This window comes from Pristiophorus japonicus, chromosome 7 (genome assembly GCF_044704955.1).
Source record: "Pristiophorus japonicus isolate sPriJap1 chromosome 7, sPriJap1.hap1, whole genome shotgun sequence".
NCBI lineage: Eukaryota > Metazoa > Chordata > Chondrichthyes > Pristiophoridae > Pristiophorus > Pristiophorus japonicus.
In genome coordinates, this window is record NC_091983.1 from 238,660,639 (window position 1) to 238,676,042 (window position 15,404).

Genomic DNA, 15,404 nt, shown 5'->3' on the forward strand with positions numbered 1-15,404 from the left:
ACTCAATCAAAATCCCTTCATGATTTTGAACACCTGTATTAAATCTCCCCTTAACCTTCTCTGCTCTGAGGAGAAAATCCCAGCTTCTCCAGAGTCTCCACATAACTGAAGTCCCTCATCCCTGGGACCATTCCAGTAAATCTCGTCTGCTCCTTCTCCAAGGCCTTGACATCCTTCCTAAAGTGTGGTGCCCAGAATTAGACACAATTCTCCCGCTGGGCTCTGCCTTCACCACCCTTTCAGGCAGTGCATTCCAGATCCTAACCACTCACTGCGCAAAAACAATTTTCCTCATGTCGCCTTTGGTTCTTTTGTCAATCACCTTAAATATGTGTCCTCTGGTTCTCGAGCCTTCCGTCAATGGGAACAGTTTCTCTCTATCTACTCTGTCTAAACCCCTCATGACCATGAACACCTGTATTAAATCTCCCCTTAACCTTCTCTGCTGTAAGGAGAACAATCCCAGCTTCTCCAGTCTCTCCCTGGAACTGAAACCCCCATCCCTGGGACCAGGAACGAGCCCCAGCCTGTTCAGCCTTTCCCCAAAATTAGATCCTCTCAGTTCCCCAATCATTCTTGGGAATCGTTATGAGCAAAATAAAATGGACTGTAAAGAGACCAGGGAGCTGATATTTGGACAGATTTCTGACATGACGACATTTTGGACGTTTTCTTTGTTTAGATTTTCCAAAGTTCATGTTCAGTGAAAGAATCTCCGACCTCTGACCTTCAGAGATGGGAAATGAGTCTCACTGCAGCTGTCTGTTTGGGTTAGAGAGAGAGAGAGAAACGACGAGAGTTTTGTGAGCGGAATGATTGACGGGAACTTGTCTTTTTATCGTCTATTGTTAAAACAATCCCTTATTTGTGCTCAGGCCATACCCCTGGGCTCTGTGTGTCGGACCCTCGCCCAGCCTGTGGGCCTAATGATGCTTTACCTCAGGCTGGTTTGTGAGGGAGCAGTCGGAGGTGGCAGGGCTCCCTCGGGGTCACTTCAGGTCATTGACCTTCCGCGGTGAAGCAGCGATGGACACAGTGGCAGCTCCACATGTTGTGATCTGGAATGCGCTGCCTGAAAGGGCGATGGCAGCAGATTCAATCGGGAATTGGAGAAATACTTGAGGGGGAAAGATTTACAGGGCTGTGGGGAAAGAGCGGGGGAGTGGGGTTAATTGGGTAACACATCGAGCCAGCACAGGCACGATGGGCCGAATGGACTCCTTCTGTGCTGTATCATTCTATGATGCTGTGATTCTAAGTCGGGACACTGTGTGACTCGAGGGGAACTTGGAGGTGATGGTGTTCCCAGGCACCTGCTGCCCTCGTCCTTCTAGGTGCTGGAGGTGGCGGGTTTGGGAGGTGCTGCTGAAGAAGCCTTGGCGAGTTGCTGCAGTGCATCCTGTGGATCGGACACACTGGGACTCTGCCTGACATCGGCAACACAGAATCAGCCCGACATCCTTTTCCAAATAATCAGGCAGCTCGCCTGTAACATCCTCATCCCCAGCAAGTGGCTGTTGCAGCAATCAATAAAACTAATGTGTGTGATAAAGATGGAGAGCGCGGCAATATACAGAGATCATAGAGATTAATGAATCTACAATCGTCACAGCATCGACTAAAGGCAGTAACTAAAGCCGCATATTGGATTGGTTATTTTTAATACTCGATGTAGAAGGAATGGAGTAACATTAGTACCAGAATCCTAAAGCTGTGTAAAGTATAAATGAATAATGGAACGGTGCAGATGTGACGTGCTCCTGAATTGCCGTGTCCTCGGGACATAATTAACAGCACCGTGCCCCAGCGCTACAACTGACCTCCGACTGCTCCGTCACTGTGTGTCCCAGGCCGTGGTCTTTGTTGGTGAAGGCACCATAAATGTTCAGGCTCAGGTCACCAGCCATGCCCGGCCCATCCAAACCTCACTCACCTTCTGGTTCCCTACTCAGCCTCACCCCACCTCACACTACCCTTTCACAAGACTTCAGCCTCAACCGTAATCTGAGGCCCTTCTCACCTCATCCCACCATTCACACATGCACTGTGAGCAGCCAGGCAGATTCAAATGCACGTTTGCACACATCCAAACAGCAGCAGCTATTCAACTATGGAAGGCACATGTGGCACACGATGAGCTGTACACTCACTCACACCTTCTTGTGCTTCTTACTGCAGGTGAAACTAGCTCACAACAGGAGAGAGCAGCAGTGCACCGGTGGAGGGGAGCCTGACATACAAGCCCTCAGTGACATGGAGGAGCGAGTGTCCATCCCCATGGGCACACCAGTTGGTGCGGTAGTGGCCGGAGTAGCAGTGCCCCCTGTGGACCGTGACGGTATGTGAATGCCCTTTGGCATTTTTGTGAGATCCTTGACCCTTGACAGCAAACGCCGTCCACTTCGACTGACGGGGAAGATGATGAGGAAGGTGAGGAAAGTGTGGTGCCTATGAGGGACCCTCATCAGTTGCACCGAGTGGGGACACCACCTTGGTGGAAGAGCCAACATTCCTGGGCTTTGAAGAGCCTGAGGCTCCTGAATCCAGTGGCCTGTAGCAGCGCCCAGAGCGAGGGGAAGCTCGGGGGCCATCTCCCCGGACAGTGAGTCGACCCATCAATCCTGCTCAGAGACAGTCAGACGTGGACCTGGACTTGGAGGCTATGTCCAGAGAGTCCATGCAAATGCACCGCGAGCCAATGGGTGTATTAGAGAAGGTCCCGCAGAGCATGGATGCACTTGCCCTGAGGTTGGAGGAGGCCGCCTCAAGCATTGTCCCTGCCTCTCAGCAGTTCAATGAACCCATCCTTGCCCATTTACAGAGGGAGATGGACTCAACCAGCGACAGTGGAGTTGCAGAGGGGAGAGCGCGTGCCATGGTTGACGTGGCAGCAACTATCGCATCACAGACCCAAGCCACGCAAGGTCTTTGTGATGTGATGCTGTCAATGATTGTGGCAACAACTCTCAGAATGCTGCATTTGAGACTCAGGCTGCTCTGAGTCAGTCACAGAGTGATGCCATGCAAACACTGACTGCTGCCATCCTCTCTGTTCCCCACAGTCCAACGGGGAGGTAACGGTGCCGAAGCAGGCCAGTAATCTGCGCTCCCGCATATTGCTCCGGATATTGAGGCTCCGCCCTGGGGGAGTGGCAGTGGGCCGTGGGAAATGGAACGTGTTGTCTTTGCTCAAGATGACAGCATTCTGGCTCCCAACACTGCCACTCTGCCTTTGCACCTGCTGCGGTCTACACACCAGCCAACCTAGACTGCTGCCGCCGATGCTGAGGTGGTGCAGTCCGCAGCCGGGCCTTCCAGGCCCAGAGCTGGTCCAATGTATCCTACTCGGCCATCTGTAGTGTCTGTGTTACACACAGCAGCCCTCAAGCAGCCTTGCTGCAGGCAGTGGGGCAACATTGAGGAGGAGCAGGAGATGTGGGAGGGGGTTAAGGTAAGGGGTAGCAAATGCCAGAGCTAGTCTCAATAAAAACTTTGGCCACAATGGACTGATGGCCTCATCCTGTAAATATGTTTGTCACGATCTGGTTGCAGTTTTTGAGGCCTGCTATTGTTGTAAGTGTATGTGCCTAATATGGCACATGGATATTGTTGTGGAATGACAAATGGCAGGGGCCTGTGTACAGATATTGTTGAGGTTAATTGTGTGTTATGGTGTTTCAAGGGGCTGTTGTTAAATGTTTATTGGTTGCTGGTCAGGGGTTGTGTTGTGTTGTTGGAGAACCGATGTATGATGAGCCGCTGACATGTGGCCCTTGCATCGGGAGCAGTGCCACGGTGTCTCCTCCGTGGCTGCTGCACCTCCTCCTCTGGCTGGCCAGTCGGGGCCTCGCCAGGCTCCTGTTCCTCTTTCTCCTCCTCCTGAGTTGGGGCTGCACTTCCCGCTGGTAAGGTCTGGGCCCTCATGATGGCCAAGTTGTGCAACATGCAGCACACCACAATGAATAGCGACACCTGTTGAGGGAAGTATTGAAGGCTGCCTCCAGAGTGGTCCAGGCTTCGGAAACGCTGCTTGAGCACCCCTATTGTCTGCTCGATGATGTTGTGAGTGGCCGCATCTTGGATCTTTGGATCCAGACCGCTCAAAATGGAGGAGAAGCATCCGAGAAGGCGACGAACACATCGAGTCTCTTTGCCGGGAGGATGCGGAAGCCAAGTACAAACAGCAGAAGGAACGTACGACAACCCAAGCACCCCACCCACCCGTCCCTCTAACCACCATCTACCCCACCTGTGACAGAGACTGTGGATCCCACATTGGTCTCATCAGTCACCTGAGAACTCATTTCAATGTGGAAGCAAGTCATCCTCGACTCCGGGGGACAGCCTAAGAAGAAGAGAAGAATTAAACATCACCATACAGCCCAGGGAGAGAGAGACACAACGGGCTCCTGCTGTGTGTGGCTGCATCAACGCAGGAAGGGAAGATACTTCAATATAAGGATTATGTATTACAGAAACTGCTCCTGCAACACTGGAGCATAAACGGAGCATCTTATGAATCATTGTTCCTTCTACAAATCCACTCATTCCTTGACATTTATTTCAGGATTTAAGTGTTGCTGTCTCGGATTTACACTGTGTGGTGTGACGAAGAGCCTGTCGTTATCACTAACTAAACCACTCGCTATCAGCACGGTTCAGTCCCCTGGTTAATGATGTTAATTAGTGTATTATTGAGTACAGAAGTTAGGAGCTCCATAAAGTGTAATCCCGCAGATTGCTGTCACTTCCCATCACCCAGTAATCAGGCCCTTTGTTGGAGTTAATGTTTGAGCAGAGTTGCTCAGTTAACAGCATTTAGTGGGCCAGTACTGAGCTGAAAGATTACGTCAGATTACATATAGGATTACATATAGGATTACATAGAATATACGGCAGGGAAACAGGCCATTCGGCCCAACCAGTCCATGCCGGTGTTTCTGCTCCACTCGAGCCTCCTCCCGTCTTTCCTCATCTAAATCTATCCACAACCCTCTATTCCCGTCTCCCTCATACGCTTGTCTAGCATCTCTTAATGCATCTACACTATTCGCTTTAACCACTCCCTGTTGTAGCATGTTCCACATTCTCACCACTCTTTGGGTACAGACGTTTCTTCTGAATTCCCGATTGGATTTCTTGGTTTTCTCTGTATCAACTCTATCAAGGTTGGCATGCAGGTACGCAGGTACGGATAAGAAAGCAAATGGCATGTTGGCCTGCATAGCGAGGAGATTTGAGTACAGGGGCAGGGAGGTGTTGCTACAGTTGTACAGGGCCTTGGTGAGGCCACACCTGGAGTATTGTGCACAGTTTTGGTCTCCTAACTTGAGGAAGGACATTCTTGCTATTGAGGGAGTGCAGCGAAGGTCCAGCAGACTGATTCCCGGGATGGCGGGACTGACCTATCAAGAAAGACTGGATCAACTGGGCTTGTATTCACTGGAGTTCAGAAGAATGAGAGGGGACCTCATATAAACGTTTAAAATTCTGATGGGTTTAGACAGGTTAGATGCAGGAAGAATGTTCTCAATGTTGGGGAAGTCCAGAACCAGGGGTCACAGTCGAAGGATAAGAGGTAAGCCATTTAGGACCGAGATGAGGAGAAACTTCTTCACCCAGAGAGTGGTGAACCTGTGGAATTCTCTACCACAGAAAGTTGTTGAGGCCAATTCACTAAATATATTCAAAAAGGAGTTAGATGAAGTCCTTACTACTAGGGGGATCAAGGGGTATGGCAAGAAAGCAGGAATGGGGTACTGAAGTTGCATGTTCAGCCATGAACTCATTGAATGGCGGTGCAGGCTCGAAGGGCCGAATAGCCTACTCCTGCACCTATTTTCTATGTTTCTATGTTTCTATCAAAACCTTGCATAATTTCAAAGATCTTCATTAGATCACCCCTCAGCATTCTCCTTTCAAGAGAAAAGTGACCCAGCCTGGTCATCCTTTCCTAATATGTATACCCTCTCATTTCTGGTATCATCCATCTCCCCACGGCCCACAGTGGATCAGGGAGAGGGTCCATCTCCCCACGGCCCACAGTGGGTCAGGGAGAGGGTCCTCTCCCCACGGCCCACATTGGGTCAGGGAGAGGGTCCTTTCCCCACGGCCCACAGTGGATCAGGGAGAGGGTCCATCTCCCCACGGCCCACAGCGGGTCAGGGAGAGGGTGCATCTCCCCACGGCCCACAGTGGGTCAGGGAGAGGGTCCATCTCCCCACGGCACACAGTGGGTCAGGGAGAGGGTCCTCTCCCCATGGCCCACAGCTCAGGGAGAGGGTCCTCTCCCCATGGCCCACAGTGGGTCAGGGAGAGGGTCCATCTCCCCATGGCCCACAGTGGGTCAGGGAGAGGGTCCTCTCCCCACGGCACACAGTGGGTCAGGGAGAGGGTCCTCTCCCCACGGCCCACAGTGGGTCAGGGAGAGGGTCCATCTACCCATGGCCCACAATGGGTCAGGGAGAGGTTCCTCTCCCCACGGCCCACAGTGGGTCAGGGAGAGGTTCCTATCCCCACGGCCCACAGTGGGTCAGGGAGAGGGTCCTCTCCCCACGGCCCACAGTGGGTCAGGGAGAGGTTCCTCTCCCCACAGCCCACAGTGGGTCAGGGAGAGGTTCCTCTCCCCACAGCCCACAGTGGGTCAGGGAGAGGGTCCATCTCCCCACGGCCCACAGCGGGTCAGGGAGAGGGTCCATCTCCCCACGGCCCACAGTGGGTCAGGGAGAGGTTCCTCTCCCCACGGCCCACAGTGGGTCAGGGAGAGGTTCCTCTCCCCACAGCCCACAGTGGGTCAGGGAGAGAGTCCTCTCCCCACGGCCCACAGTGGGTCAGGGAGAGGGTCCATCTCCCCACGGCCCACAGTGGGTCAGGGAGAGGGTCCATCTCCCCACGGCCCACAGTGGGTCAGGGAGAGGGTCCATCTCCCCACGGCCCACAGCGGGTCAGGGAGAGGGTCCATCTCCCCACGGCCCACAGTGGGTCAGGGAGAGGTTCCTCTCCCCACGGCCCACAGTGGGTCAGGGAGAGGTTCCTCTCCCCACAGCCCACAGTGGGTCAGGGAGAGAGTCCTCTCCCCACGGCCCACAGTGGGTCAGGGAGAGGGTCCATCTCCCCACGGCCCACAGTGGGTCAGGGAGAGGGTCCATCTCCCCACGGCCCACAGTGGGTCAGGGAGAGGGTCCATCTCCCCACGGCCCACAGTGGGTCAGGGAGAGGGTCCTCTCCCCACGGCCCACAGTGGGTCAGGGAGAGGGTCCATCTCCCCACGGCCCACAGTGGGTCAGGGAGAGGGTCCATCTCCCCACGGCCCACAGTGGGTCAGGGAGAGGGTCCTCTCCCCACGGCACACAGTGGGTCAGGGAGAGGGTCCTCTCCCCACGGCCCACAGCTCAGGGAGAGGGTCCTCTCCCCATGGCCCACAGTGGGTCAGGGAGAGGGTCCTCTCCCCACGGCCCACAGCTCAGGGAGAGGGTCCTCTCCCCACGGCACACAGTGGGTCAGGGAGAGGGTCCTCTCCCCACGGCCCACAGTGGGTCAGGGAGAGGGTCCATCTACCCATGGCCCACAATGGGTCAGGGAGAGGTTCCTCTCCCCACGGCCCACAGTGGGTCAGGGAGAGGTTCCTCTCCCCACGGCCCACAGTGGGTCAGGGAGAGGGTCCTCTCCCCACGGCCCACAGTGGGTCAGGGAGAGGTTCCTCTCCCCACAGCCCACAGTGGGTCAGGGAGAGGTTCCTCTCCCCACAGCCCACAGTGGGTCAGGGAGAGGGTCCATCTCCCCACGGCCCACAGCGGGTCAGGGAGAGGGTCCATCTCCCCACGGCCCACAGTGGGTCAGGGAGAGGTTCCTCTCCCCACGGCCCACAGTGGGTCAGGGAGAGGTTCCTCTCCCCACAGCCCACAGTGGGTCAGGGAGAGAGTCCTCTCCCCACGGCCCACAGTGGGTCAGGGAGAGGGTCCATCTCCCCACGGCCCACAGTGGGTCAGGGAGAGGGTCCATCTCCCCACGGCCCACAGTGGGTCAGGGAGAGGGTCCATCTCCCCACGGCCCACAGTGGGTCAGGGAGAGGGTCCTCTCCCCACGGTCCACAGTGGGTCAGGGAGAGAGTCCATCTCCCCACGGCCCACAGTGGGTCAGGGAGAGGGTCCATCTCCCCACGGCCCACAGTGGGTCAGGGAGAGGGTCCTCTCCCCACGGCACACAGTGGGTCAGGGAGAGGGTCCTCTCCCCACGGCCCACAGCTCAGGGAGAGGGTCCTCTCCCCATGGCCCACAGTGGGTCAGGGAGAGGGTCCATCTCCCCACGGCCCACAGTGGGTCAGGGAGAGGGTCCTCTCCCCACGGCCCACAGCTCAGGGAGAGGGTCCTCTCCCCACGGCACACAGTGGGTCAGGGAGAGGGTCCTCTCCCCACGGCCCACAGTGGGTCAGGGAGAGGGTCCATCTCCCCACGGCCCACAATGGGTCAGGGAGAGGTTCCTCTCCCCACGGCCCACAGTGGGTCAGGGAGAGGTTCCTCTCCCCACGGCCCACAGTGGGTCAGGGAGAGGTTCCTCTCCCCACGGCCCACAGTGGGTCAGGGAGAGGTTCCTCTCCCCACAGCCCACAGTGGGTCAGGGAGAGGTTCCTCTCCCCACGGCCCACAGTGGGTCAGGGAGAGGGTCCTCTCCCCACGGCCCACAGTGGGTCAGGGAGAGGGTCCATCCCCCCACGGCCCACAGCTCAGGGAGATTGCCGTGAAATCCAACTGGTTCAGTAATGTCCTTTAGGGAAGGAAACCTGCCTCTGTAACCTGCCCGGGCCTATATGTGACTCCAGGCCCACACCAACGTGGTTGACTATTAATGACCCTCTGAAGTGGCCGAGCGAGACACTCAGTTTGTATCAAACCCGCTTCCAGAGGATCAAGAAGGCGGCCCACCCCCACCTTCTCAGGGCACCAGGGGATGGGCAATAAATGCCGGCCGTATCAGCGATGCCCAAATCCCCAGAATTAATTTAATAAAGGAACGGCGGTTTTAAGTCAACATCTTGCCAGGGAGCTCGATGGGATTCTACACTTTGGAATTTAATTATAAAGAACGTGAGCCGGCAGAAATGAATGTTTGTTCAAGTTAATGAAACCCAGAACTCTGCACCTGGTGTTTGTGTCTAAACATTTCAGCAATGAGAAGACCAGAGGGAGGTTTCAGAGAAAGAAACCAGACTGGGGAAAGATTGAGAATCTGCAGCAAATCTTCAACCAGCTGTGGTGTAATCCCACATTATTGACCGGCCTGTGTCGATCGGCCCTTATAGACAGGGTCAGGGGTCAGTCAGTCAGTGCCACAACAACAGTAAATTATTCTTCAAACATTCTCCTGTCTGAGCTGCTAAAGTGAGTGGAACATTGTCAGAGAGCAGCGCAGTGAGGGAGCTCTGATCCAGGAATCAAGAGACTGGGAAAGTTTAATGTGCAGCCGGTTTACTGGGGACAGTGGGCAGTGAGTGAGATATTGGGCAGGCGGAGGATTCATGGGGATAAAGTCTATGGCCTCAGGTTTATTCCACTTCCTGTAGGCCTCTCCCAAACCCTCGATTTCCCATCTGAGTAATAAAGGTTTAGTCCCAGACCCAATAGAATGGACTGCGATATTACAAAGAGAATGTTTGGCTCGTTCTGACTGAAATCCCATCTGCTGCTCGCATCTGCTGAAAATAAACTCCCTTAAAACAGGGGAAATATCACAGAATCTCACAGCATGGAAGGCCATTCGGCCCATCGTGCCCGTACCCACTCTTTGAGGAGCTGTTTGAACCTGCTTCAACTAAACTCCCTTAAAACAGGGAAAAATATACTTGATAAATTTGAGAAAAAGGATAAATTTGCAAGGCTATGGGGAAAGAGCAGGGAGTGGGACTAATTGGATCGCTCTCTCAAAGAGCCGGCACAGGCACGATGGGCCGAATGGCCTCCTGCTGTGCTGTGAGATTGTGTGAACAGCTGGCAGGGGAACGGATACAGATGTTAACAATCCCGAGAGGATCAGACACAATCTCCAGGCACCAGTTTACAATCAGTTCAAACTCAGCTTGCAGAAATTACCCAGAAACTCCACGTTAACATTCACCAGCTGTCACCACTCGCTGGGATTTCCAGAATTGGTGATCGGATTCAGAAATAATTAGCTGTCAGACTTTTACCCGAGCAAGGCACAGACTGTGTTTCTACAGAAGTGGTGACGATTCTCCCTTTAATTCGACTGTTCGAGCTAACCTCATAACACAGTCCCTCACCCCCTCACCCCTGGTCACACTGTGTCCCTGTGCCCCGTGTCCCATTTCTTACTCCCCTCACCCCCGGTCACACTGTGTCCCTGTGCCCCATGTCCCATCTCTCTCTCCCCTCACCCCTGGTCACACTGTGTCACTGTGTCCCGTGTCCCATCTCTCTCTCCCCTCACCCCCGGTCACACTGTGTCCCTGTGCCCCATGTCCCATCTCGCCCCTACAATGGTCCACAAGTGGAAGGCAATAATCATCTCCAACAAGCCAGAGTCCAACTACCTCTCCATGACATTCAACGGCATTACCATTGTCGGATCCCCCACTATCAGCATCCTGGGGATCACCATTGACCAGAAACTTAACTGGACCAGCCACATAAATACTGTGGTACAAGAGCAGGTTAGAGGCGAGTATTCAGTGGCGACTGTCTCACCTCCTGACTCCCCAAAGCCTTTCCACCACCTACAAGGCACAAGTCAGGCGGGTGATGGAATACTCTCCAATTGCCTGGATGAGTGCAGCTCCAACAATACGCAAGAAGCTTCACACCATCCCGGACAAAGCAGCCCATCCACCACCTTAAACATTCTCTCCCTCCACCACCGGTGTACCGTGGCTGCAGTGTTTACCATCTACAAGATGCACTGCAGCAACTCACCAAGACTTCTTCGGCAGCACCTCACAAACCCATGGCCTCCATGGGAACACCACCACCTCCACGTTCCCCTCCAAGTTACACCGCATCCTGATTGGGAAATATATTAAATGTTCCTTCATTGTCACTGGGTCAAAATCCTGAACTCCCTTCCTAACAGCACTGTGGGAGTACCTTCACCACACGGACTGCAGCGGTTCAAGAAGATGGCTCATCACCACCTTCGCAAGGGCAATTAGGGATGGGCAATAAATGCCGGCCTTGCCAGCAACGCCCACATCCCAGGAACAAATAAAAAACTGAAGGATGTGCCTGGGACTGAGTCTCCCAGCAGGACCGGCAGTATCTCCCTCTGCCCAGTCTCAAAGCCCATGGAGGGATTGGAAGTGCGGTTCTGTGGATTACTGGTCCAATCACAGAAGCCCTGCACCACCGTGCCCCGGTACATTCGATCACAACAGTTTATGACCAGGAATTTGTGTCTTTGCACCAAGGTTACAGCCACAGTCTGAATACATTCTCATCCTGGAGTCTTTCCGTCTCACTCACAGTCAACACACAATCAGGGAACACAAGTTCAGGAGTCGGGACACATCGGGAAAGAAGGAGCGAGTACACCTGTCAAAAACTGTTACATATTAAAAAATGCAAACTATGAGATAACGGCCGATAAATTCAGCCCCGTTTTTATCTGTGAAAGAAAAATGATTGCGATTTCAAAAAGTCCTTCATTGTCTGTGAAGCACTTTGGGACGTCCTGAGGTGTGAAACTGAGACAGTAACATCTAGTGTGGTCTCACTGGGTCCGGGCCCTGTTTCACACACAGCTCCCACAGTGGGATATGGGACAGATGGAAGATTTACCTCAAAGACTCGTAATATTTTTACAACAGATTACTAATTGAGCTGGAGAATAATGCCCTCTGATGAACTGCATGTTCTGCAATAAATTATACATTTTCAATTATTGCTGAAACGTACGGCTGATTATTAAACCAGGCGTTTCCCCTCGAACAATGATGTAGGAACCAATTATCCTGAGGAGATGATTCACTCAACAAGAGCATCATTAATATTTAGAAACAGGCTTGAATTTACATCTCAAGGACATATTCCTCACTGGGGATATTGGGCAGGGCTCAGACACAATGGGACATATTCCTCACTGGGGATATTGGGCAGGGCTCAGACACAATGGGATATATTCCACACTGGAGATATTGGGCAGAGCTCAGACACAATGGGACATATTCCACACTGGGGATATTGGGCAGGGCTCAGACACAATGGGACATATTCCCCACTGGGGATATTGGGCAGGGCTCAGACACAATGGGACATATTCCCCACTGGGGATATTGGGCAGGGCTCAGACACAATGGGACATATTCCCCACTGGGGATATTGGGCAGGGCTCAGACACAATGGGACATATTCCCCACTGGGGATATTGGGCAGGGGTCAGACACAGGGGTCAGGAGCTCCAGGGAGTGTTTATAAACATTCGAACTCCCTCCTCACATCTATTACCGTGTCTAATTTTACAAACACTGCCACCCCTTATGGTGAGTCACTGGGAAGCAGCGAGTTTTGTGGTTTTCGTGTCCTGACCTTTCCTGTTCAGCCCAGCAGTTTTACATCTCCTCACAGTTCCACGAAATGCAACTTATCAGATTGTTATTCCATCCCCATATCTCCTCCTTCACCAAGCCCGCCTACTTTCACCTCCGTGATATCGTCTGTCTCTGACACTGGCTCAGAGCTGTCCAGTTAGTCCCACTCTCCTACTCCTTCCCCATAGCCCTGTACATTTCTCCTTTCCCAGTATTTATCCAATTCCCTTTTGAATGTTATTCTTGAATCTCCTTCCACCTCCCTTTCAGGCAGCACATTCCTGATCATAAAAACTCGCTGCATTAAAACATTCTCCTCATCTCCCCCCTTGGCTTTTTTGCCAATTATCTGAAATCTGTGTCCTCTGGTTACTGGCCCTCCTGCCACATGAAACAGTGTCTCCTTATTTACTCTTTCAAAACCCTTCATGATTTTAAACACCTCATCAAATCTCCCCTTAACCTTCTCTGCTCTGAGGAGAACAATCCCAGCTTCTCCAGTCTCTTCACATAACTGAAGTCCCTCATCCCTGGAAACATTCCAGTAAATCTCCTCTGCACCCTCTCCAAGGCCTTGTCATCCTTCCTAAAGTGTGGTGCCCAGAATTGGACACAATACTCCAGCTGGGGCCTAACCAATGATGTATAAAGGTTCACCATGACTCCCTTGCTTTTGCACTCGATGCCTCTGTTAATGAAGCAAATGTAGGAGTTTGGATGGAATTCACTTTGATAAAGGCCGTTCAGTGAGCGTCCATTCACAGCGCGACACACAACAGAGGCTGTCTCAGAAAGGCTTCTACTCACCAGCGTGCAGTACATCTCGGGGGTCTCTCCACACGTACTGTCGGAGGGATCCAAGCTGACCTTCAGTGACCTGGTGAGCAGGGTGGCCTCGGGCTGGCAGGCCATGTAATCCCAACTCATGGCCTGGTCCCAGTGAAGCTGGGCCTTACACAGGTCGTAGTGACCCCAGGACGGGAAGTGCTGCGCAGTGAGAGACAGGGCCGCCCAAAGGGTCTGAAGGGGCAACAAACCGGACAGACGCATTGCTCCGACTGGACCGCGCTCAGAGAGGGGCCATCTCGGTCCGTCTGTGGATGATTCAGTGAGTCCCCGCTCCGACTGGACGTGCTCACAGAGGGGCGATCTCGGTGCGTGCAAATGTTACAGGTGTTGGGATTGCGGATGTTTTCCCAGTGTTGATGCAGATGTTCCAGGTGTCAGGATTCCAACTGTTTTCCCAGTGTTGTACAGATGTTCCAGGTGTTGGGATCCCAGCTGTTTCCCAGTGTCGGTACAGATGTTCCATGTGTTGGGATTCCAGCTGTTTTCCCAGTGTTGGTACAGATGTTCTGGGTGTTGGGATTACAGCTGTTTTCCCAGTGTTGGTACAGATGTTCCAGGTGTTGGGATCCCAACTGTTTTCCCCCCAGCTGCCCGCTGTATCAGACAGATGCTCTGATAGGCTGATCAGTCAGTATTGGGACCCAATGTGATGATTGTCTCCTGACCAGAGTCTGTTTCCCATCGATCATCTCTTCCTTCTCCCATCAGTTCCCTGTGAGGAGAGAAATAAAATCAATGCATTTCGGAACAGGTGCTGCTCCTGACCTTCGACCCCCACCCTCCAACACCGCCTCCCATTAGCTGCAGCGTTACACAGAAATAATCACCAGTTGGGAATCACTGCAGCAAATAGGAGGTGGCTAACTTTTGTTAATATACCAAATGAGACAAATGAACAATTATCCTATTTTAGTGATGTTGGTTGAGGGATAAATATTGCTCAGGATACTGGGGAGAACTCCCCTGTTCTTCTTTGAAATAAAGCCAGGGGATCTTTGATGTGAAGCTGAGAGGGCAGACGGGGCCCCGATTTACCGCCTTGTTCGACAGTGCAGTGCTCCCTCAAGACTGCCCTCAGAAAGTGCAGCATTCCCTCAGTACTGTCCCTCCGAAAGTGCAACACTCCCTCAGTACTGCCCCTCCAAGGGTTCAGCACTCTCTCAGTACTGCCTCTGTGACATTGCTTCAGTCCTTCAGTACTGCCCCTCCGATACTGCAGCACTCCCTCAGTACTGCCCCTCCAACAGTGGTGCACTCCCTCAGTACTGCCCCTCCGACAGTGCAGCACTCCCTCAGTACTGCCCCTCCGACAGTGCAGCACTCCCTCAGTACAGCCCCTCCGACAGTGCAGCACTCCCTCAGTACTGCCCCTCCAACAGTGGTGCACTCCCTCAGTACTGCCCCTCCAACAGTGGTGCACTCCCTCTGTACTGCCCCTCCGACATTGCAGCGCTCCCTCAGTACTGCCCCTCCAACAGTGCAGCACTCCCTCAGTACTGCCCCTTCGATTGTGCAGCGCTCTCTCAGTACTGCCCCTCCGACAGTGCAGCACTCCCTCAGTACTGCCCCTTCGATAGTGCAGCGTTCTCTCAGTACTGCACTGGGAGTGTCAACCTGGATGCTGGGCTCGAGTCTCTGGAGTGGGATTGAGTCAGCTCCTTCAGCAAAATCTATTCTCCTTCCTCCATTATCGCACCTCAATCTCAGAGCTCTCACTGGAAAAGCAAAATTATTCTACTTCTTAGTGCAATCAAGCAGATGCAGCATGGATTCATGTAGGGGAAATCATGTTTAACTAATTTACCGGAATTCTTTGAGGATATAACGAGCATGGTGGATAGAGGTGTACCGATGGATGTGATGTATTTAGATTTTCAAAAGGCATTCGATAAGGTGCCACACAAAAGATTACTGCAGAAGATAAAGGTACGCGGAGTCAGAGGAAATGTATTAGCATGGATAGAGAATTGGCTGGCTAACAGAAAGCAGAGAGTCGGGATAAATGGGTCCTTTTCGGGTT

General features: G+C 53.1%; 1 protein-coding gene across 1 annotated transcript in view; it reads right to left on the reverse strand.

Annotated features, from left to right (window-relative positions):
* Positions 1-13,585, reverse strand: part of LOC139266965 (netrin-G1-like) — a 28,990-nt gene extending 15,405 nt beyond the window's left edge. The window contains exon 1 of the mRNA XM_070884605.1: positions 13,343-13,585. Within this exon, the coding sequence (XP_070740706.1) occupies positions 13,343-13,585 (243 nt within the window). The remainder of the gene's footprint in view (positions 1-13,342) is intronic.
* Between the last annotated feature and the right edge of the window lie 1,819 nt (positions 13,586-15,404).